General features: G+C 65.9%; 1 protein-coding gene and 1 long non-coding RNA gene across 5 annotated transcripts in view; one reads left to right on the plus strand and one right to left on the minus strand.

Annotated features, from left to right (window-relative positions):
- The window catches only part of PPP1R12B (protein phosphatase 1 regulatory subunit 12B), a 74,120-nt gene extending 52,906 nt beyond the window's left edge, over positions 1-21,214 (plus strand). Inside the window, exons 19-25 of one of the 4 annotated variants that reach the window (XM_037070560.1) lie at positions 8,119-8,135; positions 10,728-10,872; positions 11,135-11,239; positions 13,147-13,200; positions 14,001-14,051; positions 16,845-17,005; positions 19,362-19,445. In XM_037070560.1, the coding sequence (XP_036926455.1) occupies positions 8,119-8,135; positions 10,728-10,872; positions 11,135-11,239; positions 13,147-13,200; positions 14,001-14,051; positions 16,845-16,979 (507 nt within the window). In that variant the 3' untranslated portion in view covers positions 16,980-17,005; positions 19,362-19,445. Of the gene's footprint in view, positions 1-1,406; positions 1,758-8,118; positions 8,136-10,727; positions 10,873-11,134; positions 11,240-13,146; positions 13,201-14,000; positions 14,052-16,844; positions 17,006-19,361 lie in introns of those variants that run through there. The other 3 variants (XM_037070556.1, XM_037070559.1, XM_037070558.1) reach the window with 3 other exon arrangements.
- Positions 1,275-26,220, minus strand: LOC119003936 (uncharacterized). The gene is made up of 3 exons (XR_005070083.1): positions 26,209-26,220; positions 22,786-22,804; positions 1,275-1,412 (listed from the first exon to the last, which is right to left on the minus strand). It is a non-coding gene; the product is annotated as an uncharacterized LOC119003936 (long non-coding RNA).
- Between the last annotated feature and the right edge of the window lie 647 nt (positions 26,221-26,867).

Consider the following 26,867-nt stretch of genomic DNA (forward strand, 5'->3'; position numbering starts at 1 on the left):
TCAAGGGCAGTTCTCATCTCCGACTGAGAGCGGAACCCTCGTCGACTGGGTGGAAGGAGAAGCGACCTGAAAGGCCGCTGAACCAACGTGGAAGCGTGGGTGCCCCTTCCTGGAGGCCTCGCCCACGGTTCTGCGCTTCTGGGGTGTCCCCGAACATGCTCGAAGGGTGGCAGTTGGTGGGCGTCAGATCCTGTCGGCCCTTCAGCCTCCGTCTGTCACCCTTCCGCAGGCAGGTGTGTCTGCTGAGCCGAGTGGCCTCAGGGCCCCGGTTTCCTCGGCTGTGAGCAAGGCTGTGGGTGTCCCGTGCACCGCCCTGCCTGGGTGTGACGGGGGCTGAAAGGAGAGGAGAGACGGCCCTGCCGAGTCCAGGAGGCGTGCGGGGTCCCCGCCAGGGCCCTGTGCGGGCTCTGTCTCTGTGAGGACAGCAGTGTTCCCCTCGCCACACGGGCCCCACAGGGGCCACCTGCACATGCAACACCCAGATCAGCCCCAGGTCGGAGTCACTTTCTGGTTGGACTTCACAAAACGATGTAAGGAGAACGGAGAACATTGACATAGTGGCCTGCTGGCCAGATAGAAGGAAAGGTGTGGATGTCACGTGGGAGGGGGCTGGAGAGGTCAGCTGGTGCTCTGGGGGTGACCACAGGCTTGGGAAGCATCTGGCCAGAAGTGGGGGGTAGGGACAGCCATATGGGCAACACTTTCAAGGTCAAATTCCAAAGCTGTCCATGCCAAGCCAATAAGTTCTTTTTAACCCTGATGTTCACAGTGGGGGGCTCAGCCCTGGGTCTTGCCCCCCCTGCCCTCCCCCATGCACACCGCCTCCCCGCCATAGGGTTTCAGAGACAAGCCCTCCCCCGGCGGGGCTCCAGTTTCGGTTTGCTGGGCTTCCTGGGCGGCCCGGTGACAAGCTGCCGGGATGGACCTGAAGGCCGAGGAGCTCTGACTGCATGTCCATCTGGGCTTCGTCACAGGGGGGGGCTTGTCGCCGCCTCGGAGCAGTGCCTGCTTGGAGGGCGGGGTCTGCCTGGGCGCGCCCCGAGCCCCGTGGCCCTGGAGGCTGCGCCGTCTCCCCCACAAGTGGCAGCAACTAGTGGGTGGAAAGCGGATCTTTGCCCTTGGCCGGGCTCCAGCATTCCTGGCCGCGCAGGCAGGGCTCGGAACGGCAGAGAGCAGAGGGGGAGCCGCGCACTCGAGGGCGGGTGTGTCAGCGGCTGCTCCGGCGGGACCCCGCTCGCCGCCTCCAGCCGCTTCCTCCTCGCAGGCTCCCAGGTCCTGACTGAGTTGTTTGGCGTTTGATCTGCTTAGCCTCAGTTCTTCTCGGGCCGTTGCCAGCTCCGTCCAGCCCTAGGGGCAGGCTCCGGGAGGAGGACGTGGTCTCGAGTGTGTGTCTTCCCCCGGGTGAGTGGCACCTCCTGTCAGGCACGTCTCCGGCAGTCCCCCAGCAGTTCGTGTCCTCGGGACTGGACCTGCTGTCACCAGGGACCTGCACTCTGTGAGCGGTGAGCCTGGGGAAGCTGGGCTCAGCCCAGCGCGGCCCTGACTGTGTCCCAGGGGCCGCGCCCCGCCCCGCCCGACGGTGGGCTGCACTTGGCAGTGTGGCTTCTCCTCTGGGTCGCTCTGCCCGGCCCTGAGCCGCCTCCGGCGCGGGAGCCATGTCCTCTCTGTACACCCGGAGCAAGGAGTTCCCGCGGAGCAGGAAGTCCACGTCCGACTCGCCCCCCGCGTCGCCCTCCCCGACCGCCAAGACACTCCGAGTAAGTGGGTCTCATCTCCGCGTGCGTGGCCGTGGGCCGAGCAGGGGGCCGTGGATAGGGACGTCGGCTGCGGGCCGAGCTTTCCGGGCCCAGGGAGTCGGGGCAGAAGGCCCTGGGGCAGCCTGCGGAGTGGCAGTGGCCGTGCCCCGAGGCCTGCGTGTGGGCCCCACACTCCCAGGCATCTGCTGCCTGGTGGGGAGAGTTTGGAGTCCTCGTCCCCACGTCTCACTGGCCTTTTCTGAGCAGCGTGGCCGTGTGCACGTGCCTGTCCTGGGTCTTGAGGGTCCGTGCTGCGTCCATGGGGCTGCGTGCAGTTCTAGGCGCCGAGGGACACCCCGGACAGCACATGCGGGTATCAGGCAGCTGCCGTCTTCCGCCCCGGCCACCAGGAAACGTGCTTCATGAGCCAGGGAGTCACTGCTGCCTGCCGGGCAGCTTGTGTCTCCTGGGGGCCCCTGGGGCGCTCGGCCAGCAGCCCTCCTGGGGCGGGAGCTGTGTGCAGGCAGGCGGCCCCGTGGACCCTGCACACCTGCATGTGGCTCGTGTCCCCAGAGCGCCGGTCCCTTCACTCAGACCCGAGTGGGGCATCAGTGCCCAGGTCCCACAGCCACCGCTGTCAATCTGTTGAGACACAAGTCCCCCAGTGTGTCCCTGTCACTGGGGCGGCTACCCTGGGGCTGGTGTGTCTTTCCAGGAGCCAACAGATGCTCCCCAGCAGCTGTGGCTGTTTCCTGGTGTCCGCTACTCAAGGTCCTCAAACCCGAACCTGTCCTCCGTCGCTTTGGCCTTGTCACGTGTCCTCCCGCGAGCCCACAGCGCTTTTGGTGTCAGGAGGCCCATTAACACTGGTTCATGTGTCCCCCACTGTCCCCGGCCGCCCATGGTGCCTGGCGAGCACAACCAGGTCCACGCGGCAAAGGCGGGTTCGCATCCCCACTTCCCTGTGGAGTCGGGTTCCACAGCCACCTGCCTTGGTCCAGCAGCCACCGTCCACCTTCGCGCTGCGTTCCCACCCTGCTCTGACCTGTTGGACAGGCCATGACGGGCAGAGGGGTGGGTCTAGGTCACGGGTCCTTTATGGCTGAGCTTCCCCTGCCAGGACCCCTTCCATCAGGGGCTCCCGACATCCCTGGGCCCAGGCCGGAGCAGTGGAACTGGGAGCACTGCACCCAGGAGGCCCAGCCCGGGCAGGCCTCCACTCTGGCTCCCTGACCGGTGAGGGCCACAGCCTGTGGCTTCCAAGTGGGGAAACGGGCACAGGAGAGCCGCAGCCCCCAGCCTCACTCCGCCGGGAGGCGGCGGGCAGCAGCACCGGCGTGCTGATGGACTGTCTGAAGGCTCAGGACATGCGAGGGTTGGTGAGGACAGGCGAGAGCTGAGGCTTGGGGGTTGGGGTCGGGGGGCCTGGGTCGGACGTGGCAGGAGGGGGCGCTGTGTCTGCACAGCGGGGAGCAGCAGGTCCCGGGCCTGACGCGGCAGAGGTGCGGTCAGGCGGGCGGCCAGTGTGTGGCTTGTGACCAAAGATTTTGGAGTTACAGGTGCAGCCTCTGGGCCCCCCTCCTCGGGCGCCCAGGGACGCGAGCCCTGGTCCCTCCTCTGTGCTGCCGAAGGGCCCGGGGAGGCCCCATGTCCCTGTCAGGGACGCGTCCTCCGTGGGGGCTGCAGGAGGGGGCTGTGCACGGGTGGACCGCGGGCGCCCGTCTGAGACCCCGGGCAGCGGACAGACTGCGCGCTGTAACCAGACAGGCGCTGTTTTAATGAGAAAACACAGCCGATGGCACGGTCCCTGGAAAACGGCCTGCCTCTGGGACCTTTCCCCGCACCTCCCAGAGGCCCCAGGGGCGTGAGCGATTGCATGGTCCGAGTTTCTCTGCTCGGAGGACCTAGGACGCCTTTCAACATGAAGAACTGGCGTGGGCCCCCCGGATTGTGCAGCCAGGACCCTCCCCCCTGAGAACCAGGTGGCAACAAAAGACTGTGTGTGCGCGCATACTTGCTCCGGATCACAAGGCCTCTTCTCCTTCCCAGAGCCCAGGCTCTGTGGCTACTGGAGGCTCCGCCCACTGGGGGAGGCCCCACCACAGCCCTGGACGGTGCCGTAGTTCCTTCCCAGAGCTCTCCTGGCTCTGACACCCAGGCTCCGGCGGCACCTGCGCAGCTGCAGGCGCAGCCTCTGCCCCCTCTGAGGCCTCGCTGTCAGTGCAGACGCCCCCTTCGACGTCACTCCCACCACCGTAGGACAGCAGCGACTGCACTGCGAAGTGTGTGGCGCCTTCAGCCTGGCGGTTCCCCCTTCGCATGGTGCTGGGCCTCAAGTTCATAAAGCCTGTGACCTTGGAAACCCTGCACACGGGTTGTGCTCTCGAGTCCCTGGGAAGCCAGGCCAGGGAGCCACGGGTCGGCCTTCTGTTGTTCGCCAGTCCAGGGCTCACCCGAGCGTGCGGCACCGAAGCCACTGGCAGGGAGGCGGACCGTGGCCCAGCGCACAGTGTGTGTGGCTGCGTGGGGCCTGGCTGAGGGCCGTGCCCAGGACGGGCACCACGGCAGGGACACGCTCCGGTGGGGGCTCAGCCCGGCTGGCGCACCCTGGGCACGCCAGTCTGGAGCTGTCCCTTGTCCCCTAATCCTGTCGGGGACGGAGAGGCGTTCGGGGCAAGAGCGCCGACTGAGGGCACCGTCGGTCACCAGTTTTTCTCTCCGAGCAACACCACCAGAGCGTCGGGCTTTCCATCCCTCTCCACAAAACTCAACAAGCGGCCACTCCTCAGTCTCCCGACCAGGGGGTTCGGCACAGGCAACGCACAGGCCCCGGGTGTCCAGTGGGCGGTCGTCTCACTGTCAGACGTTGGGTGAGGGGCACCTTGGGGTGCTCAGAGGGGAGGGCCGGAAAGTAACCAGTCTGCAGTGCAGGAGAAAATTACGGCTGGAGACACTGTGATTTGTAATTACGCCAGGGAGTGGCAGGCCCGTCTGGGGAGCTGAAGGGAAGAGCTGGGAGTAACCCCGGGGTGCTGGTGGCAGGCGGACGAGTGCCGCTCTCCTGGGTGCTTTCGCCGGTGCCATCCCGGCCTGACGTTGGGCTGGGGGGTGGGCAGGTTGTCAGCCTGCCGACACAGTGGCAAGCCTCAGTTCCCAAAGAACACGGAGACTCGGGAGGGCAGTTCAGGGTCCCTGGGGAGTTTGCAGGTCCTGGTTTTATTTTTGTTTTCTGTGCAGAGCGAGCCATGTGCCTGGGGGAAGCTGGAACTGGAAGAAGTTTCCATGTTATTCAGCATCATTTATCTTGTGTTTTTACTTCTTTTCCTCAGCCTCGTAGTGCTCGAGGGACCAGCAGGTGATTGTAGTCTGCAGACCCATGGGGACAAAACCAGCAGCAGGGCGGCTCCCACCTGCCTTTCACCCCGTCTCAGCCCCTTTGGGCTTCTGCTCCTGCCCACTGGTTCCGCAGTGGGTCCTGGGTGTCCACAGCTCCAGACGGCACCTCGGCTGCCAGCACAGCCACCTCCCGGTGGGGTGGGGGCGGAGGCCACAGTTGTGTCAGACTCCTCGTGAAAGCCACTGTCACAGCCCTGAGTCGATCTCCAAGTGAGCCTCACCTGGCGGGCGGGCGGGCTGGCAGAGGGCAGGCCACAAGGGGGGCACAGGAATGAGCCTGGACCTGCAAATGATCCAGCCCTTCCCCCAGTGGGGCCGAGGGGTGGAAAACAGGGAGGTGTAGCCTAGGTTACAGAGAGGGGTGACGTCACTACCTGAGGCCACCGAACAGGTGTGTGCCAGAGCCAACCCCATGTCTGCAGCACAGCCGGACACGCAGCCAAGGCATCCGTCCCAAGAGACTGACTGAACCAGGGTGTGTGAGCCTTGACCCCCGGGCCGGGCGCCTCCCCCCAGAGCAGGCGCAGTCGGAGTGCCCCTGTGCACTTCCTGACACGCCCGCATCTCCCTCGAGCGGGTGCGTGTTTGGTGAGGACGGTCAGGACGGGGGCAGGTGCCGAGGTTGCCGCCGGTGTGAGCTCCCGTGCACACCTGCTCACGGCCAGGCTGCAACCGCGCTGCTCTGTGGTGCTGTGGCCGGGCGGGCTTGCTCCTGGAGAGCCTCGCTCATAGGGAGTCACGGAGGGACCAGGACCTCTTCTCTGGGGGCGGTGCTTCTGAAGTGGCTCCCCAGCCTTGTCCTGGCCTCTTCCCCACATGTGATGTGGTCGTCCCAGGATTGCCACCGGGCACAGTCGGCTGTCAGGGAGGGTTTCCCGGATGGTGACCGGAGGGAGGCCAGCAGTGCTGGGAGAGGCAGGTGGGTGCCACTACCCCGGCCGAAAGCCAGCACAGACTGGGGACCCATGGGCTCCAGCCACAGAGCCTGGGCTCTGCCAACAGCCCGAGTGAGTGGGGAAGCCGGTCCTGCCCCTGAGCCTCTGGGAGGTGGCACGGCCCAGGGCCAGGCTCGGGCGCCAGAACTGCGCGGTCATGAATGGGGCCGTGGGCGCGGAGCCCTCGGGGGGGTGTGTGGATCCTGAGCTGGTGATGTGCGGGCTGCACCAGAAAGCCCCCCTCAAGGAGACGCTCGTTTCCCATGCGGGAAAAGCACCCGGCACAGCCTGGTGGCCCAGGCCCACTGCCACGACTTTGCGTGGATCTCGGAAGTGTCCATGCCACCAGGTGTGTCTCCAGATGGTGCGGAAGCCTGGCAGCCTGTTCCCTGAGAACTCTGGCTGCTCGAGTCTCAAAGGGGGGCCCTCGCTGGCTCAAGGCCACCCAGCCAAGTCGGAGCAGCTAGATCGACCCTACACACCCTAGTCACAGAGTTGCTTGTGTTCAGTTGACTCGGGGGTTAGGGGGGCAAGCTGGTCTGCAGGCCCAGCTCAGCCACACCCGCTGGCTCGATTTCTGTGGCCCAGTGGGAGGGGCTGGTTCCCCGAGGCCACCCAGAATAGCTCGGCCTGCCCCTTGGCCCAGCCAGCGCACAGGGACGCGGCATGCAGTGTCCTCTGGCTCGCTCCCTCTGCAGGGAAACATCAGCTGGGCCGTTCCCATCGCTGTGGGATCAGGCCGGCTCCTCGGGGTCCTGGCAGTAGACACGTGACCGGTCCCCTTCTGCTCCCTACGGCCCAGCTTCCCAGAGCCACAGTCTCATTTTAGACTTGTCAGAGGGGCTTGGTTTCAATTATGTGCCTCCCCGAACCCCCAGTAACGTTCTAGTCAGGAGCTTTTGTGGGATTTTTCTGAGACAGCCTCTGGTGTTTTGCAAGGCATACACGTTTCACAAACAAAAACCAGCCTGGCCGACCCCTTCCTGGGGCCGCCTTCTAGCCCGATGGCGACCTTCGCCCTGTTCTTTTGTTGGAAACAGGTCCTGCCACAGTGGTTTTTGTGGGTGAGTTTGGAGAGGCAGGGAAGGAAGGAGCCCGCCCCTGGGCGTTGGAGCGTTTCTGGAATCTGGGCTGTGGCTCGTCGTCCTTCCCCACCTCCCTGCCTCCTGTGTCCATGCGGGTGCCCGAAGCTTCCATCTGGTCTGCCCCATGGAGAACCGCCACCTGCCCAGTCCTCCCGCTGGGCAGCACCGGGCGGGGGGCCTGTGGCTGTCTGGCATGTCCCAGGTCACTGACGGACGACACTTCAGCAAGAGGCACGGTGACTCCTCACTGGCTCATGGGTCCTTCCTCTTCGTGTGGGTCGTCAGGCCTTTTTCTTCCTCCTCCTCCTCCTCCTCCTCCTCTGTCCTTGAAGAGTTCTTCGGTAACACCTCAAAGGGGGGAAGAAAGATACGTGTTCAAAACCGCTGGGGTTCCGCCGTAGTTCTCTAGACAAAGGGGAAATAAGAGGGTAAGGTCAACCATGACCAAACATACAGGTGGAGCACAGGCGCTGCATGTCTGCGGTTTGCCCACCATGACCCTGTGCCCGTGCTCGTCTGGAAGTTGTTCCTCTGAGACAGACGCAGAGCTCCTCACACCATCCTAGGGGGCCGTCCCCTCCTCTGCTGTCCCTGCAGGCCTGGGGCAAGGCTGGGCCCTGGCCTGGGGGCTGATGCTAGCTCAGGCAGGGCTGGGGTGGTAACCAGAAGGACAATAGTGGAGCAGGTCCTGAGGCCATGTGCACTCACTCTGGAGAGCAGGGGGGTGGGGGCAAGGCCCCCAGTTCCAGAAGCCACCGTCCCCGGTCCTCTGGGCACAGCCCTGGGTGCCGTGGGGCACTCGGTGGCCAGCGTGGCTGCTCTTGGACTGCACCCCTTCCTCCCCCACACGGTTTCAACATGTGGCTTGGAAAGTTCAGCTGTGAAGGGAAATATGAGTGCTTGTCCCTCAGGAATGCTGGCCTTTAACCTGTGTTCCATTCTGTTTTTGTTTTTTCCTGTGTCTAGCATGAAAGACTCTCCAGGTAAGAATGACCCGTGTCACACGCATGCTGAACCCCTGAGTGTGAGTGCACATCCGAGCGAGCTCACACGCATGCTGAACCCGTGTGCTGTGAGTGCACGTCCGAGCGAGCTTGGCTCCCGCCGTCTGTGTCCCCCTCACGTCCCCTCCGTCTCCATGGCTGCCACAGCCACTCAGACTGTCTCCCCTCCCGCTCCCTGCCCCTCCTTGCAGTGTTCTGTGTGCTTCACGTGCCTGGCACGCCGTCCTCGGCCTCAGGGACAGCCAGCACCCAGTGTGGCCTGGGTTCCCGCAGGGGGCAGCGGTCGCCACCTGGCACCAGGCCTCGCACAGCCCCTGCCCCAGCGGCGCGCAGTGATCCATCAGGGCCAATGGAGGCCCGACTCGTGAGGGCCAAGACCCTTGGGACCCTGTCAAGGCCTGGGTCTTCCCGAAGAGTCCGAGCAGCAGAGGCCCCAGGGCCTCGGGTCTGAGGCCCTCCGTGTCCACGGCCACTCCACGGGGACGTCCGCAGGCTGCGGGCGAGGTGGGCATGGAGCCGGCAGCGGCCCGCTGCTTGTCCGGCGCCTGCACCAGCCCTCCTCTGTGGACGCATCTCCGTGTTTACAGACTCACACAGCAGAGAGCGCCCATGCACCCTCAGCTCCCCTCTCGCCGGCACCAGCCACAGGTACCAGTGTACAGCTTGCCCAGGAGAAAATGGCGTTTTGCAGAATTGGGGGACATGGCATTGTCCCCTAGTCAATTTCTGCGCACTCGTCACGTTGTAACAGCCTCTCATGAAAAGAGACTCCTGTGCAGACTTCGACACACACTCCGTAGAGTCTCTCCCCGCAGAGACTAAACCAGCGGGCGCCCCTTCCAGGGTAGGCAGGTCCAGGGGGCGCGGGGAGTGGCCCCAGCATCACGTGGACAAGCTGCTCTCTGGGAAAACAGCTCCCTCCTCAGACCATGGCCAAAAACAGGACAACAGGACAAAAAAGCCTGTTTCAGCTGGATTACAATGTTTAAGAGAAAGGGGTTTCACTACGAAGTCATAGGAGGGCTTATAATCTGTGTGTAGGAGGGGCCTTCCCAAGCAGACGAAAGGCAAAGTGGAGGAAACCTGCAGGAGCGACCCGGGGTGTCGGGCGGCCATGGGCCTCGATCAGAAGCAAAGACAAAACCCAAGCCCGGACCTCCTGGTGATTCGAAACCCTGGACCAAGTGCAGAGAGACAGCCCTGCTCCCGGGACGGGACCGAGCGCCTCTGTGCGGGTGGCGCAGCGGCAGAGTCGGGGTGCGGTGGCCCCACGACCCAACAGCCCCGCTTCTGAGACTCACCCTAGTACTGAGGCCACACGGAGACCTGCGGACGTCTCCTCGTCGTCGTGACGCCGAGGGCACGCGCTGGAGCCACAGACAGCGAACGTGTCTGTCACTGGAGGGCAGAGTCCCCTTGCAGCCACAGGCGGAGGACTTCAGTCCGAGAACAGTGTTCCAACGGGGGACGGGGAACAGGGTCGGAAGCCATGTGTCTTGTCTGCATTGACAGACGCGTCCTGATGCCTCTGTGTGGCTGACTCTCTGCCAGCGTCCCAGCTGCACTCCCTGGGGCTCTGTCTCGGGCAGGATGACGGGGTGGCTGTCCCTTCCTGTTTCAGACGCTTCGGTACTTGTTTTTGTACAAGCACATGCTGCTTTTGAAATCAGGGAGGTCAGTGAAGAGGTTTCTGTTGACAAAATTATTTTTAAAAGATGAGAAGACAGTTGTGGGACTTACTAAGACAGAAGCAGCCGCTGAGTCCTAGGAACTCCGTGTCTCCCCGACTCGCCCAGCTCACTGCCTCCGTTGCGGCCGGAGCTGCCGCCAGACAGAGGCTTGAGGTGCCAGTCTCCCCCCGTCCCCCTCGTGCGAGGGCGCAGAGCCCTGCGGGGCCGGCCTGCGAGGAGCCGCTTCAGGCACAGTGTTTCAGCTTGGACAGGGCCACATCCCAGAAACACACACACCAGCAATGAGGCTCGGGGCCAGCTGCCCGCCTGCAGGCCATGGCTGAGGGACCCTCCCCAAGGGCCTTGCTGGAGACGCTGGGGCGAAAGCCCCCCCCCAGGCCTGGGAGCCGAGCTGCCCGAGGACATGGAACCCCCCCACAGGCAGCATGGTCTTGTGCAGAGAGTGGCCCCCCTGCTGCCTGAGGCCCGTTGGCCACTGTCCCCTGGCTGGCCTGCAACCGGAAGTCCCCGTGCCTGCGACTCACCGGCTGGGCCCCGAGTCACCCGCCCAGAGCTGCTATACCCAAGAAGTGCGGCTTCGAAAGGCACACTCGTGAGGGAACAGTTCAGCCCTGCGTGACTTTGAGGGGCCCCTGGAGTTAAGGCAGCCCTTGGGCTCAAACGGCCGGTTTTTCAAGTTGGCCCCGCTTTTGGCCAATGACGGCCCCTCCCCACGCTGGTGGCTTCACCCTAGGGCCTGAGAAGCGGAGACGGCCCAGGGTTTAAGGAAGGGGTGGGCTCCCACACACTTTGCAGGACATGCTCTGCCCCCAGCACCACCCTCTGCTGTGTTCCCAGGGCCGCTCTGACCGCCCATGTGGCTCCCACGTGTCTCCTGCAGGTTGGAGTCTGGGAGTAGCAGTCCTGCCGCCAGCGACTCCTATGGCGACCGGGCCTCAGCGAGAGCCCGCCGGGAGGCCCGGGAGGCCCGCCTGGCCACGCTGACCAGCCGCGGGGAAGAGGGCAGCGGCAGGGACTACAAGAAGGTAGGGTCCTGCACCGTGTCCCTGTCCCTGGGCCACAGCCTTCCTGGGTGGGACAGTGAGCCCAGTCCTGACAGCAGAGACTGTGCTGAGGTGACCATGAACTCCCCCAGTCTCCTGGCTGCTCCACCTTCTGGGACCTTCCGAGCACCTGGAGGGGTTGCCCAGGGCGGAGTGGTGGGAAGCAGGCCAGGCGGCTGGATGCCTGTCGTCCCTGGGTGCCCGCACCACCGCTGCGGAGGTGACCTGCCGGCTTCCCTCCCAGCTCTACGAGAACGCCCTGACTGAAAACCAAAAGCTGAAAACCAAGCTCCAGGAGGCCCAGCTGGAGCTGGCAGACGTCAAGGCCAGGCTGGAGAAGGTGGCCCAGGTGAGGGGCGCCGCGGGGCCTGGGAGCCTAGGGGGGGTGTCCTCGGGGACGGGAGCTGCGCCTCCCAGATGCTGGTGGACTTCAGTGTCTGACAAAACGCTGGGTGAGTCATGCCTGGTGGTACGAACATTCGTCATCGCTTGCGTGTGGCGTGGTCAGTGCCCGGCAGCGTCCCAGCCTCATGCGCCAGGTGTGTCGGTTCAGTTCATCTCCATGTCACCCCCAGAGAGGGACAGACGAGGCCCTGGCAAATGCAGTGCCAGGGTCGCAGATCAGGCCCTGAGAAGTGAGTGGTTGCCCAGGGCAGAGGTGGTCTTTGGACCGAGGATCTGGTCCCCGGTCCCCCTGCCCCCACAAGGCCACCACTGCCTCTCAGCCCGGGGCAGGGACATCGGCTCACGAGGAGCAGGAGGCTGGGCCACACTAACCACTGACCCCTGGTCCCCAGCCGCAGGCCTGGCCAGCCCCAGGCCGCTGCCCAGGAGGCTGCCGACTCAGCACCCTGGAGGCCAGGGCCCTGGCCCCCTCCAGCTGCACTGACGCAGGAGCAGCTCTTTCCCAGGGAGCAGGAGTGAGAGCCACGGCAGACTCCACAAGTGCGGGCGCCAACACTGAGGCCACAGCGCTGGGTGCTGGGGGGTGGGGGCAGCGGGCTCCTTGGCCTCTGACTCTCCCTGCGGAGGGACTGGCCGCCTCACTTGGGTGCCTGGCCTGACCTGTGCCCGCTGGGCCCTCCCACCGGGAGTTCCCGAGGCCTGCTGCAGCTGGGACAACCTCCCCCGCCCTCCCTCCCTCACCAGAGCTGCCGACAGCTCGTCTCTGGATGGCAAGGCGTGCTCGCCCTGCCCCCACCCCCAGGCCGAGCGGCAGAGCCCCCGCAGCCTCAGCAGCTGCAGAGGCGACCGGCATGGAGGGTGCTGGAAACAAGACCCAGCCCCTGTCTGGCCTTCGCTCTGCCAAGTACACGTCACTGATGCTCACAATAGCTGCGGAGGGGGTCTGCTGCCGACCGAAACTGGAGGGTGGGGCGGGGCAGTGGGGGGGTCCCATTCGCATGGAGGTGGTCCCACAGGGACACGTGGGACTTGTGCACGAAAGCCCCCCCCCCAGCCCTGAGGGCTGAGGATGTTGAGATGGGAAAACAACAGGATGACCAGGGGACAGCCTGGCCTGCAGGGGAGGGCCACAGGCCTGCTCCTGCCTCGGCGCCTCTGGGGAGGGGGGCAGCCACGAGGGGCCGGGACGGGGCCCGAGCCTCACGGTCACTCTGGCTGGCCCTGAGCCCTGTGAGAAAGGAGGCCTTGCGAGCAGACCCACGAATCCAGTGTCCGTCGGGGGTCTGCAGAGGGGTCCACAGTGCTCAGTGCTAAGGGCCGCCCCACTTGCTGGGCAGCGCCCCCCCCGCAGTGCTCTTCCCTGCCCCCCTGCCCCCGCCCCCAGTCTGTGCAAAGCCAGAGGGTCTAACATTCTCCTCTTGTACTGAAACCAGGTCCAGGCTTGTCTGGACACTCCCTCTGCGGAAGCTGCGGGCCTGCTGTGCTCAGAGCTGGGCTGGGGCGGGGGGCTCCAGGGGCGGGGGGGGCTCCGGGGGGCCCTGGCGCCCTCAGCCGGCCGAGCGGATGCCCGGAGGGAGAGTTAGAGGAAGGGCGCCCGGCCCTGGCGCTGAGACGGGCAGAGGGGCCCAGACTGTCCGCTGCCTCCTTGGAGAGGATGCAGGGTGGTGGCAGGCGGGGAGGGAAGCCCCACCAGTCCAGGCTGGTGGCTTGACCATGACCGTGGTCCCATGGGGACCCAGCTCCTGCCCAGGCCCAGAGTCCCACCAACACCTGTGTGGGGCCCCACGTCCTCAGTGCAGCTGCCCCGACAGACCCCAGCCAGGCCACCTCTGACATGCCCCCTTGTTCCGGCAGAAACAGGAGAAGACTCCCGACAGGTCCTCGATGCTGGAGGCGGAGAAGCGGGTGAGTATCTCCCCTTGACGTCCCTGTGAGCGTCTCTGGCTTTGCCAGCAGCGCAGCGGAAAGCGCCCAGCCCAGGAGGCTCCGGCATGTCCTTCCCCAGCTTGGCCCAGACCCTCGCTCCCAGGCTCTGCACAGCAGTGCCACTGGGGGTCCTTCCTACGTGGAGCCCGAGGGGGGTCGCCTGGGTGCTGTTCTGCCTGCGGGCAGCCCTGCACACGCACATGTGCACATGCACACACACGGGACAACACACAATGTGCATGCCTGTACTGTGCACGCAGCACAGACACGCATGCACACACAGCACCCTGACACCCCCCCCAGGCCCAGCTCCACCTTCCCTACCCCCTGGAGCAGTGGGCCTCCCCCTGGACCCCACCCACTCTGACCGAGGGGTGTCTGGGTCAGCTGCTGGAAGCTGACCTCCTAGGGTCGGGAGGACTCGAATTCAGGGACAGGCCCGGCTTGGGCTGCCCCTGGGGCAGCTGCTCCCGCCTCCCCTGTCTAGTTTTGAAAGCAGCTGCACTTCGGGACGCTCTTCCCTCGACACCCATGCTGGGGCCGGGGGCCCCCTGGGGGATGGCATCAGCCCAGCCTCTGCTCCCCAGTGTGACAGCGCCTCCCGAGGGCCTGGGGGCCCGTCAGAGCCAGGCTCCTAGTCCCAGCAGAGCCGCTGGTGACAGGGGGCACGCAGAGAGGTGGCTGTGCTGTGGAGCAGGACCAGCAGCTCCTGCGCCCCTGGGGCTGTCTGCTGGGCGGCAGCATTGGCGTGCCCCGCTCAGCCCACACTTTCCCAGCAGGAGCGGCGTGCCCTGGAGCGGAAGATGTCAGAGATGGAGGAGGAGATGAAGGTGCGTCCCCCCAGGGCTGAGCCCTGAGCGCAGCCCCCACCTCCCTGCCAGAGCAGCGTGGCCCCTGGTCTGGGGGGCGCTGGAGGCAGAGCTGGGTGAGCAGGCGTGGCTGCCCCCACGCACCTGGGGGCCCGGGCTGCCACGTCCCGCCCACCGCAGCCCCTGCAAGGGAGCCGGCCTGAGCCGTCCCACCACAGGGCAGGCTGCAGCCACACGCTGGGCTGCAGTCCCATGTGTTGCCCCAAAAGGCTCAGTGTCCTTAGAGCTGGCTCAGGCCAGTAGGTTTAGGCCAGAGGCTCGCTGCTCCCTCCTTGCCCCGCTACGCAGCCGCCGTTCCGAGCAGCTGCCCAGGGCCTGTCCCTGCTGAGGAAGGGGCCTCTGCGGGGCCCCCGGGTGGTCGGGGACTGCCAGCCTGCCGTGCATGGCACCCGGCCTGCAGCGGCTCAGCACAGCTCAGTGTTGCTTTCCTCAGTGGTCTTCCTTGACTGGATGTCAGACACGGAGTGCCCGTCCGGTGACGTGCAGGGGCAAGGGGGACAACCGCCAGGCTGTAGGTGGACAGGCATCCCTGACGTGCCCACGGGGAGATGTGTGCTGCTCCACGGGCCTCAGAATGTCGATCGTTTGTCGAAAAGGCTTCTCAGGACCTGGGGAGGTCCAGGTCGTCGCACAAACCCGGTGCTCGTGTTCCTGAGGGAAGGGCTCCGACACGGGGGCCCAGAGTCCCCCCGCTCTGCTCCAGCCCTGCCTGTGGCCCGGCAGCCCTGTGGGCTGGCACAGCGAGACCATGCCTCTGTCTGCCGCCCTCCCGGTGGGTGGGCTGTGGGCTCCTGACCGGGCCCTGACTTCCCCGCGCCTCCCCAGAAGGTCACATGGGGAAGTGCCCCCCCTCCTTCGCCCCAAGTTCCGCCCTGCGAGCTCACATGAGGGTGTCAGGGCCCCAAACTCGGGGGGTTGCTCACTTGAAAGTGGCTTTTTTGTTGTTGAACTTAACCCACTTGGTCAGAAGCCGTACCCTTTTCCCAGAACAAGCGCAAAGCTAGGAACCCTGGGCCCCAGCTTTCCCCCACGTCTGCCCCTCTCTGGGCACAAGCGTCGTAGCGCTGGCCCGGGTCACCCTGAGGGGGCCGAGAGAGCGCTTGGCTGGCTTTCAGGCTCTCCCTGCAGCCCACAGCCAGAGTGATGAGGCCTGTGTCCTGTCCAGTCTGGGTCCCCGTGGAGCTCAGGGCCGGTGGCGCCTGCACATCTGTCACGCAGACGTCAGCCCTTCTCGGTGCGTCAGCTGGGCCAGTGCAGGGCTGACCTCCCGAGAACCGTGAGGGACAGGTGCCGGGCGACAGAAAGTGGCCCTGGGGCCCACGTGGTGCGCGCTGGTGAGCCAGGCACAAGGCCCGGCAGGCAGGGAGCGCCAGGGGGGTGGACTGTGGGGTGGGGGCCCCCTCCTCTGGGCTTGCCCTGCCTCAGGCCTGCTCCCTCCCCCGCCCCCCTGGGTCTGGGGTTTGCTTCCTTTCCTCTGGAAACAGCCACACACCTCGTCCCCCAGTCTGCTCGGGCTACTCCCTCCGAGATGTGCCGGCAGGTGGCTCCTGCCCTGCTCCCCCTGCCGAGACACTCCTGACACCCCCCCATGACCTGCCCGTGAGCACAGGAGGCAGGGCCCCCGCCAGGCATGTGGTCCGAGTCCCCCCCTGGAGGAGGGTGAGGGCCCGGGACTGCCCGTGGGCCACATGGGCACGGCCCTGCCCACCCGAACATCCATCGCACGTCCACACGGGACTTGGGTCTGTCCTCTCGGCGTCCAGGGGAGGGTGGCCTGGTCCCTGCCCCTCAGTGGCAACTTCAACGCAGTGGGAGCCCAGCCTTTGTCCTCACTGGCCGTACCAGCTCCGGGACTGACACTTTCTGTTGTCTCGGCCCGTCGTTCTGAGCCTCAGGCCACCTCCTCCCTGCTCTTCACCACTAACCCTTCACCTCTGCCCTCCCGCCTGCGGGTGGCACGCACCTGGGTCTGGTCCTACAGACCTGCCTGTGGCCCCCGCAGGCTGCACACGAGCCTGCCCACCCACCAGGTCACTGCCCTGCGCCCAGACCTGGCGCTGCACAAAGATTGGGCTCCCGGGAGGCCTGCGTGTTGGGAGCCAGGCCCACGGGCCGGGTCCCCTGTGACGCAGGAGGTTCTCCGACGTCTCCATGGGGGACGCAACCCAGGCACCACCATCTGCATGGCACAGACAGTCCCGTTGCAGGCCAGCAGACACAGCGGGTCCGAAGCAGCGGCCTCCCTCAGGACGGGCACCCACACTGGAGGGTGCCACTGTGGCTTCTGGACGGCCTTGCACAGAAAACACACGCACAGCGGGCTCCTCTTTTGTTTTTAAAGAAAAAACCATGAGTTAAGAGGACCCAGAAAGAAAACAAGCAGAACAGGGCCAGCCAGGAGCACAGCTGCACCCGGGACATGCCAGTCCTCACTCCCATCCCAGTGGCCGTGGAGGGACCCCGGGGTGGTGGCTGGACCACGCCAGCCCGGCTCAGAGCCCCCAGAGCTGCTGCCACGGTGGGCGGGGGGCTGCCACCCTGGAAAGCCAGCGGGTGGGCTGTGGAGCCGAGCGGCTGCCGTGCACGTGGCTGGCCCTCCCGGGAGGGGCCTGGCGGGCACTTTCCCCACCCCCGTGGCTGCGCCTCTCCTTTCCTCTCTGCATGAGCTGAGCACCCACCACAGCCACGCCTGCTCTCACCTCCTGGTCTGTCTGTCTGTGGTCTGTCTGTCCGTCCTTCCGTGTTCCACTGCAGAACCTCCACCAGCTAAAACAGATCCAAACCCTGAAGCAGATGAACGCGCAGCTGCAGGCTGAGAACAGGGCACTGGCCCGCGTGGTGGCCCGGCTCTCGGCGTCCGCGGAGGCCGCGCCAGCGCAGGGGCTGTAGCTGCGGCCCCTCCTCCACCTCTGCAGGCAGGTGTCCCTCTGCGTGGCTCCCAGGAGCTTTGGGAGCTCTGGGCCTGCCCCCTCAGAGCCCTGTGCAGGTGGTCAGGGCTGGTCCTTGACGTGGGCAAAGCCAGGACGGAGGCCTCGAGGGGGTGCAGCCCAGGGCCCACCCGAGGGGCTGAGGTGTACGCCGGTGCACTTGCCTGGGTGGTGTTACCACCGCACTGCAGGTACAGATGGGCGGCATGGACCTGCCTGGGCACCCCCGCAACAGAGCGGAGGTCTGGGTGGAGGCCCACAGCCCCATCGCTGCTTCTGTGACGCCAGGGCCAAGAGCCTTGGCCTGCAGGGGCCCCCCAGAGGCAGCTGCCCGAGTCCGGCCACACACTAGGCGGGGCGCCTAAAGGCGCGCCTGGCCAGGGCCCGGGTACAGTGGGATGCGCTCTGCCCCCTGCTGAGTGGTCTGCGGGAGGCAGTTCTCCCACCCTGGGCTCTGGTCTCAGGCCCAGCGGCGTGTTCACACCGCCCAGGACGGGGGCTGAGAAGCCGCCGCCTTTGCAGAGAGGTGGAGGTGGGTGTGTTTTCCCCTGGGACCCAAGTGGGTGTGGAAGGCCTCCCCTCCCCTTGGATGCGGGTCCCAGAGCTACTCGCAGGCGGCAGTCCCTGCCGCCACCCGAGAGGCCTCAGGCTCTGAGACCCACCTTCGCTCCCCAGCAGCAGCCGAACTGGTGCAGACGGGCTGGCCCTTCCCCTGCCCCCTCACTGCGCTTTCGGGTGGCCGAGGGCAGCTCCGCCCACTGGGTTGGCAGCCCCAGCAGAGAGAGAAGGCGCTGAGTGACCCACCAACTCCACACTTTCAGATCAGCCTCGAGGCTCCTGGGAAACTTGGGTTGGTGTGATCAGGCCCCTACAAAGGTCCTAGTTGTTCTCACTGTCAAGGGTAGGGTGTGAGGCGAAACCTGCTTTCAGTGGCCAGTAGCCATGGTAACGTCTGTTTACTGAGGTCCGTGCTCACTGGTCCCCAGAGCAGTCATTTACACTCGAGGCTGCAGGTTGCTCAGAGGGAGTGGCTCACTCCAAGTGTGTCAGGTCCCAGGGCCCACGTCCTGGCCCCCTGGTGCGGAAGCCGGCCCCACGGGCCCCACACTGTCCCCTGCGTGGCAGTGAGGGCCAGCTCTCTGCCCCCTCCACACAGCCGTTTGCCAGCAGGTTCTGCCTGGTACTCGGCTTCCTGGACGGCAGAGAAGTGAGAACATGTGGAGACCCGTGAGAACTGTGGAGTCAAACTTCAGTGTCCAACATGAAGCTTTGCTGGACCGGCTGGGTGTCGGTGTGGCTGAGGGCGGCCCCTGGGGGCGGAGGCTGCGACCCAGAGGAACGGTGGGAGGGCAGCACACTCCCTGGGGCTCCTTGCCTCCCGGGCATTGAGCCCTCTTCCCTGACCCCTGGGGAGACGCTGGCCTTGTCTCGACGCACCGTGCAGCCAGTTGCCACCCGCACAAGCAGGGACCTCCCCAGCAGTGGAGGCAAGACAGGCCACTGTCCCCGCAGGTCGGGACCCTTGCCCTTGCGGGCACGAAACGGACGTTAGGAGGAAGGGCTGAGCGCACGGGCTCCGTCTCACCTGTCCCAGACAGCCGACGTGGCCAGTCCCTGAACCGTGGCTTGCCTTCAAGGCGTCCAGCCCCGCCCTCCAACCTCAGCCCCCACCCCACTGACCCTGCAAGTGTCCCCACCGCAGGGAACGGCCCTGTCTGGTCTCTGTCCCAGTGGAGTCTAGCTCTTAGTGTGGGGACACATCGCCAGGCCCCTAGAGGAGTCTGTGTGTGCGAAGGGCCTGGCATGGCACATGGCCGCCGTCCTCTTACCGGGTGGAGTGGGCGGGGCTGGACGAGCTCACGCGGCGTGTTCTGGGTGCAGCAGCGCTCGGGGAGCCGGTGGTGGGGCAGGAGCTGCGGGCACCGCGTAGCCTGCAGGGCAGGCCCAGGAGGGCTGGGTGAACTTTGGGCTGTGCATACGCAGGCTCTGCCTCAGGCCAGCGGCCAGGTGCCCCCCAGGGGTCAGACTCTTGTCGCTCCCCACCACCGTGCAGCCATGAGAGCCAGCGCTTCCACAGAGCGCTGTGTATACGCAGAGGGGCTCTTCCCCCCCGGGACACACAGCCCGGGCCCTGACCCCAGGTCCTCTGTGGGAGACGCAGGGGGCAGCCGTCCTGTTGGGGCCCCTGGGCCTCGTGACACCTGCGTGGGCCCCGCAGGCCTGTGGTCACAAGCAGCTGCCTGACGTCGTAGGGGGTGCATTGTGGCCTCGAGCCCGGGTGTCCAGCCGTGCTCCCTGGCCTGGCCACCTGAGGCTTTGACACGCCATCCCCTGCCCCCCACAGGTGTTAACAGAGCTGAAGTCCGACAACCAGAGGCTGAAAGATGAGAATGGCGCGCTCATCCGAGTCATCAGCAAACTGTCCAAGTAGCGGGGCCGGGGCCGGGGCGGAGGAGACCTGGCCGGTCTGCTGCCCCACCCCCCGCCGTGGCTTCCCGCCCAGGGAGGGCGTGTGCTGAGTGGCCACTCGTCCTCCCCCCCAGCCGCCTGCTCTGCCCCTCTTTGCACTCTGTTCCTCGCGAGCCTCCTGACGCCCGGCCGCCTGCTGGTCCCTGCCGGGTCCTCGTCCAACCAGAGCTCTGGGTGGCTGCCGGCGGGGCCCCGTGCGGGACGTGGGACTGTTTCTGCTCGGCCCAGGATGAGTGCACAAGGCCCCTGCTGGTCGTCACCTCTCAGGACCTGGCTTTCCCTGCTCCCCGAGCCGGTGGCTGTTGATCGACCACCGGCCCCCACCCTGAGTCATCCGCGCCTGGGGCTCGGGGGCCCTGGCTCGAGGCCTCTCCTCTCCGCCTGCCCCATGCCAGGCTTCGTCGTCCTCTCCCTGCCCCAACGGTGGCTGTCAGAAAGGCCTGCCTCCCTGTGCCTCGTCCCGTCCGCCCTGGGTCCTGGTCCGAGTAGGAGTGACGTGGGGCCGACTGACGGGACCAGGCAGTGGGGCGGGTGGGGCGGACCCCCGGTGCCGGCTGAGACCCTGAGGACGGGTGGCGGGAGCTGTGGGGTGAGGGTTTCTGGGAGCCGCGTGTAGGGAGACATTAGTGTCCGGAGACACCAGCAGCAGTCACAGAAGTTTGCAAGTGACTAGCATGGAATCAGAGGTCGTTTGGTCCAGCTTTGCCCCCTCAGGTGGCCTCTGTGGGTCATTGTCACTCGGACGCTGGGCCGCTCTGATAGGGGGCTTCCCTAATGTGGGGGGAGGCCTGTGGGGCTCCCGAGCCCTTCAGCCCTTGCACCGTGTGTGGGTGGCCTCCCCTCTTCTCCCAGCGCACGTGTCCCTGGCCCCCAGACAGCCACCGGCTGGCTCGGCCACCATGCAGCCGCACTCAGACCCCATCCTGCACAAGGGCCCAGCGTCAGCTCACAAGCGTCTGCCTGTCGCAGGCGTCTCAGCCCTTGGCCGTTTGCTCTGCCTGTGGGCCCCCCACACGCTGCTCCCTGCCGCCGGGTGGGGTGTGGCACTGGTTTTCAGTGCGGCCTGCGCTCCTCCCTCAGAACCTGCCCATTCTGCCCATGCTCGTCACCCAGCACGGGGACGTAGGACCCCGTGCCTGAGCACACAGGGCCGGCCGCGTCCACCCTCTCCCCCAGCAGCTCCCTCGATGAGCGTGGTATCGTGGGAGTGGGTCTCGGGGACTCTGGCGGGAAGTGACCCACCCACAGGCACCTCCCCCTCCGGGCACTGGGAGCCCTCCCGCGGAGTCGCCTGGCCGCTCTCTGGCCGTCAGGGTGCTGGGGAGGGACGGGCAGCCGCCTCTTTCTCAGGAAGACACTGAGCTGCTGGGGAGATGTCTCCACCCCCCTCCCGAGGGGGCCCAGGAGGCCAGACCTGCTGTGCCTTCACGCACGGACGGTGCTGGGACTCGGTGGCTGCCCCTCCGTGTCAAAGATGCCTTTTCTTGCCAGAAAGTTTTCTTGTGACAAAGTCACGAACTTTTCAACCTCAGGAATCCTGGGCCCTGTGGCCGCGCCAGCCCCCCAGGAGCTGCCACCGCCAACTCTGTCACTTCTGTCACGCAGACTGAGTTCTGGCACCTCCCCAGGGCTCAGGACACCGTCCCCACGGCTGCTGCCCAGGCACAGACCCCAAGCCGCCCAGAGGCCCTACGGGCCCCGAGCCCACCCCAGGCAGCGCTGGGGCAGCTCCTCTGGGCCCCAGCCCGCTCTCCTCTGAGACCCCCCAGGAGAGTGGTGTCGGGCCATCAGTTGGGGCTACTTCACCCATGTCCCCTGCCCTAAACAAGACGCGTGCTTACTGGGACCTCCCACTCAGGAAGCAGGAAGGCTGCAGCCCCTCACTGGCCTGTGGCCCTGCCGAGCAAGTGGCTGGTGGGCGGAGAGAAGAGGGGGGTGGCGGCTGCTGTTCTGCCCAGCTGGGCGCTCCCCCCTCATGAGGGGGACACAGAGAGTGTGGCGGTGTTGCTGGCAAGGCGCCGTCCAGGCTGCTGGCTTCTCGGGAGGGGACACCGACCGAACCCTGCAGCCAGGCTGGCGGGACGGGCTCCTGGTTCCACTGTCTGGGAGACACCGGCTCCCAGGAGCCTGGGAGCAAGGGGCCTTGTGCTTCCCTCCACCCCAACAGGACCAGAGTCCGGCCCTGCCCACACCCAGGCCAGCTGCAGGTCAAGGGCCCCAGGCTGATGTGCAGGGTGGCCTTCAGCCCCTCAAAGGCCAGTCCTGTGACCCACCAAGCAGCTCTGAGGACAGAGGCCTAGGGAGAGGGTGGGCTGGGGGCCTCGTGTTGAGGGGTGTCTTCCCCTGAGGGGGTCTTGAGTGGGGTGGGGTGCTGGCTGCCAGCATGGGTGAGGGGTACAGAAGCCAAGCTCCCTCAGGGAAGCAAGTGGGGCTCCCTGGTGGGCAACCCTCAGCTCCCTGCCACGTGGGCCCTGACCTGCTTGGGACCAGTGGCCCCTTCGAGGTCAGCTACTGACCACTTGTGTGATGAGGTAGACTTGGTGGCAGCCCAGGACCTGCCCTTGTCACAGCTGCCAGGGGGCAAGGGGTCTGGAGGCTGAGAGCAAGCAGAGCACCCTGGCTGGCAAGTGCTTGGGAGAGAAGGCCGCCCGGGTCCCCTGGCAGCTGCAGCTGGGGGGGCCAAACCCGCACCCGCAGGCCCTTGGGGAGAAGTGTCCTGGTTAGGGGGTGATGTGAGGACATCCCTTGGAGAGGGGTGACACAGCTGGGACTGGAGCCCATCTGCCCACTGGCATCAGGGAGTCTGGGTCCTGTGGAGACAGAGCCCCGTCCTGCAAGCAGCCGCCCACCCTGCCCGCGGCATTCCCGCTGGGACTCTCCCAGACGCCCCTGTGACTGTCCCCTCGGGGGCCCCTTGAGGTGACACCAGGGTGCTGTGCCCTCTCCCACCGCACTCCCCACTCTCCTCTCAGAGACGATGGTGCTTCAGGGAAGGTTTCCCAGCAACCAGCTGCCCCGCCCCCATCTGGGACCGGAGGGCCACCTGCCAGGCCCCGAGCGGGAGAGGGCACCACAGGCCGCCTGTGCTGAGACAGGCAGCCACTCCACCACCCGGACAGTGTCAGAGCCCCTGGGGCAGCTTAGGCCTGCAGAAGGCGAGAGTGCCACATGGGCCCTGAAGCCAGGGCTGAGCCTGAACTGGGGACCCCTGCCTGGTCCCCCCACTCCTGGAGCCTGGGCTGGGGAGGACGCAGCCCTCGCTCCAGCGCCCCTCAGCCCCCCAAGGGCCAGCCCACCACTGGCCTCCCAGGCGCGTCCCTGCAGTATGGGAGTCTGCCCTCTGCTCCCCTCTGCCTCGTGCTCGGTCAGACAGGGTCCCGGTGCCTCCCCTGCTTCGCTCCCTCCGCCCCGGCCCCCACGTCCATCAGCACAGAGGCCCATGTGGCTGGATTTCAGCCCCTTGTGAAATACCTGGGAGGCCGGGGCCAGTCGCTTTGTGAGCTGAGTGTATTTTATGCAACTTCGAGTGACCTTTTCAACCCTGATGAGTGGGTTTGTCTCCTGGTGGCTGTCACGTCACATTTCGAGTGTCCTGCGTTTCAGCGTTCGGGGGAACACCGTTCACGCCTGTGTGATGCCTGTGAGCACGACAGTGTTTGTGAGGAAAATAAAGCTGTTTCAGTTGTGTGGCCATGTCTCTGTGCTTTGTGGCCCCCAGGCCCAGGACAGGGACACCTCAGGAGCCAGGACCCGGGGTCAGGAGAGGAACAGGGTCCCGTGTGTGACAGAGCAGGACTCGGGGACCAGCTGTGGTGCCTGCCTGTGTGGACCGACACTCTTGCCCTACCCACCCCCCGCCTGAGGACCCCAAAGCCCAGGCCCTGGCCCATCCTCGGCCCGGAAGCCCCACGTTGGAGGTCTATGCCATGAGGCACCTGATGGCCATGTTGCGGCCCTCACTTCCCAAGCTCCCCAGGGCAGCCTCCCACTACGGGGTCGGGCAGCTGGTGACCCCACACCCAGCTCCACTGGAGGCCAGCCCAGGACCCGGTCCTTCCCCCAGGAAAGCTGTCCCTTCCTGGCACTCACCCACTCCCCTCAGGAAGATGCAAGGCTCAAAGCCACTCAACACCCCCTCCACCAGCCCACCCACTGCCCACCACCCAGCAAACCACTAGAGACGCCCCCACCCCCAGGTTCATTCACTAGAGATGCCACCCACCCCCTCTGAGCTCATTTCTTTAATAAGGAGACAGCTCATTACAAAATGACAGTTTGACAAGAGATCAGACCACATAAGGGGGGAGGCGCTGCCAAGCAGGGGGTGGGGGGCTGCACGCGTGTCCTTCCCGTGGGGACAAAGGGGGGGCTCCTGGTGGGGCCGTTGTAACAGGGGGCCGGGCAGGCTCAAGTGCCCCCTGGTGTTGAAGCAGCAGATTGCACTCTTAGATTGGGGGGTGGGGTCGGGATGTCAGGTGACCAGCCAGGCTGTTGTGAGAGGCACCCAGTTCTGGGGGTGTGGGGGACGCTCCTCACTGTCACCAGCCACACGCTCGGCCTTACTGTGGCCTCACTTCTGTCTGCCGTTCTGCGTCCCCTCCACTCCTCTGGGCACCCAGCCCTGCCCGCTTGGACGACGCCCCCTGCGCCCCACCCCCACCTCATTGCCCTGAGCACCCATCGGGATGAGGCGGCCTGGTGCATGGCCCTCACCCCCCGACCACACTCACCCAGCCACCCTGCTCAGGCAGGCGGACACTGCAGGCCAGGGGGCCACCTGGACCCCTGGCTGACGCCCCCTGCCCTGCTCTCCTCTCCCAGAGGAGCCCGGCAGCCCCCAGTGCCATCCAGGGACCTGGCCCCTCAGTGGAAAGTGACACCATCCACCCGGGGGTGATGGGGACCGGCCTCCAGGCTGAGCTTCGGGTGCTGCTCCTGAGCATCCTGGGCGCCCTCTAGAGGCCCCAGGAAAGCCAGCAGGCGGGAGCGCCTGGCGAGGCCCCTGGCACTGAGGGTGGAAGTGTGAGCCAGCTTGCCAGGGCGTGGCCACAGCACCCGAGGCCCCAGCAGGAGCCCTGGACACCTTCGTCCTCGGGACACGGGCCAACTCAGGAGGACAGCAGCATGTGAGCCCTTCTGGAGGGGTTGCAGGTGCCAGTCGGCACAGGGCTCCCAGGAGGAAGTCAGGCCCGGCTCCAGCAGCCCCTTTATGGCTTGTCGGCTAATTCACACAGTGGGTTAAGGGGCACCTCACACACTTGGGACACCAGACACCGGTCCACACGCAGAGCATGGGGCCTGGGGGATCGCCCTGCAGCCCGAGGACCCCCTGAGGCTTCCCAGTGGGCAAGGTGGGGACAGGGGGAAGACCAGGACACAGATGCGGAGGTGTGGGTGGGGCCCTTGGCTGGGCCATGCGCTGGATACAGGAGGTCACACATGCACCTTGGGGGATGGGGGGCTCGCTCACGGGGCTGGGGGGCGGCCGTCTGCACAGACCACTGAATGCACACGGGGCTTGGGGGCCGGGCTGGGCCAAATGGCTTGAGAAGGCTCTTGTTTCGTTGTTAAAAATAAAGTATTTTCATGTCTTCCAGTCACAGTGTCCCCTTCTCGATATTTCAGCTCAAAAACAGGCGCAGGGATGCCTGGGACCAGTCTGCACCCCTGGGACAGGGGTGGGCAGGTGGGGTCGGGAGGCACCGGACTGTATCCCAGGCGGCCCCCGGGACATGCCTGTGCTTTGAAGTTATTCCTTGTCCATCTGAAATTCAAGGCTACCGGGGCGTCCTGTGCAAGCATGTCACCAGGCTCCGGGCCACCGAGTTCAGGCCCAGGGACACTTCCCTGCCTGCCAGTGGGGGAGGGGACAGTCCCTGGCTCCAGCTCTTCCTACCTGTGGGGGCTGGGGCACCAGGGCCAGAGCTTGGGCGAGGCCACGAATTAACTCAGGATGCCGAAGAACTCGGGGCCTCTCATTCCCAGGCCGAAGAGGACATTTCTCCACTCCGGGGCTTGCCCCCAAGCACCCACTGCCCGGAGACCTGCCCACTGATGCCCTGGGCCTATGAGCTCTGTCACCCCGGATGGACTGGGCAGCTGAGGGGCCCCGGAGAGTCACTGCCTGCCCAGGCCCAGCCCCCGCCCCCGCCCCCGCCCCTGGTCTTGGCCTCCAGAGTCCAAACACCTGCCAGTGGCTCTGGCCGACTTGGTCTCCCTTCCAGAGCTCAAGATGCAGGGCTGTCAAACTCAGGTTCACCAGGAGCCACATCAGCCTCACAGGTGCCTTCAAAGGGCCCAACGTGATTTGAGGACTGTGTAAATGTAACCACTCCTTAACTAGGGGCAAGGAGCTCGGCACTGCTGCCGGGCAAAAACAAGGTGCTGGGCCAGATAAAACCAGGTGGAGGGCGGGATTCGGCCCTCAGGCCTTGTGTGTGCCCCGGTGGACTAGCGTGGTCTAGAGGGAAGGACAAAACCCGAGCTCTTGGCCTCAGCCCGGTTTCGGGGCAGGGGAGGTTGAGGTGGGTTTCAAGGCCTCAGAGCTCTGTTTCCCTCTCCTGGACTGAACGTCAGTCCTGAGAGCTGGCAGCCTGACCCACACTGCGCCTGACCTTGGGCCTGCAGCCCGAGCCCCAGGGCCCCGCCCAGGAAGAGCCTGCCTGGCAGCCAGGGCTCAGAGTGGAACGCTGCGGCTCATCCGGGCCACAGGCTCCCCACACCCAGCTGTGTCCTGCTGCCCTCCGTGCACATGCCCCAGCCCTCAAGGCTGCCCCCTAGCGGTGGGCCCAGAGCGGTAACATCCAGCCAGTGCCCACAGAGCAGACCCAGGGCCAGTGGAGCCAGGAGAGGCTCCTGCCATCTCCCACCCTCCTGTGAGGGTGGGGGTTGCCCCTGGGCTCTGGAAGCCTCCCAGGTGGACGTGGCAGGGGGGAGGGAGCTGGGCAGGGCCTAGGGCGAAGTTTGTGGGACAGCAGGAGGGAAGCCCTGAGAAAGCACCAAAATGCCCCTGCGCTGGGGAGGGAGCTGGGCCCAGCGCCCCGCGATGTCCCTCTCTGCAGGCACCCACTCTCCCACACGCTCCTCAACCTTGTCAGCACCCGCCGGTCTCGTCGCTGCCAACATGCTCATAAACACGCACACGTGTGCACACACCGGCCCCTGACCACTGCCACCGGTGAGGAGTAGGGCCCACCCCCTGCGCCTGCGGAGGGGTGACAAAGACAAGCCCCCTCCTGCCCTCAGTAAAGTGAGGAGACGCCTTTTGGGGGCCGCTCCCTCCAAGCCCCAATCTGTGGCTCAGGCGGCCGGCAGGCACAGGTGGGGCAGGTTTCTGCGGGGAGGGAGGGCCGCCAGCTGCTGCCCCAGCCCCACCCCCAGG

This window comes from Sturnira hondurensis, unplaced genomic scaffold, assembly GCF_014824575.4.
Source record: "Sturnira hondurensis isolate 20B ecotype Veracruz unplaced genomic scaffold, ASM1482457v3 Scaffold0018805, whole genome shotgun sequence".
Lineage (NCBI taxonomy): Eukaryota > Metazoa > Chordata > Mammalia > Chiroptera > Phyllostomidae > Sturnira > Sturnira hondurensis.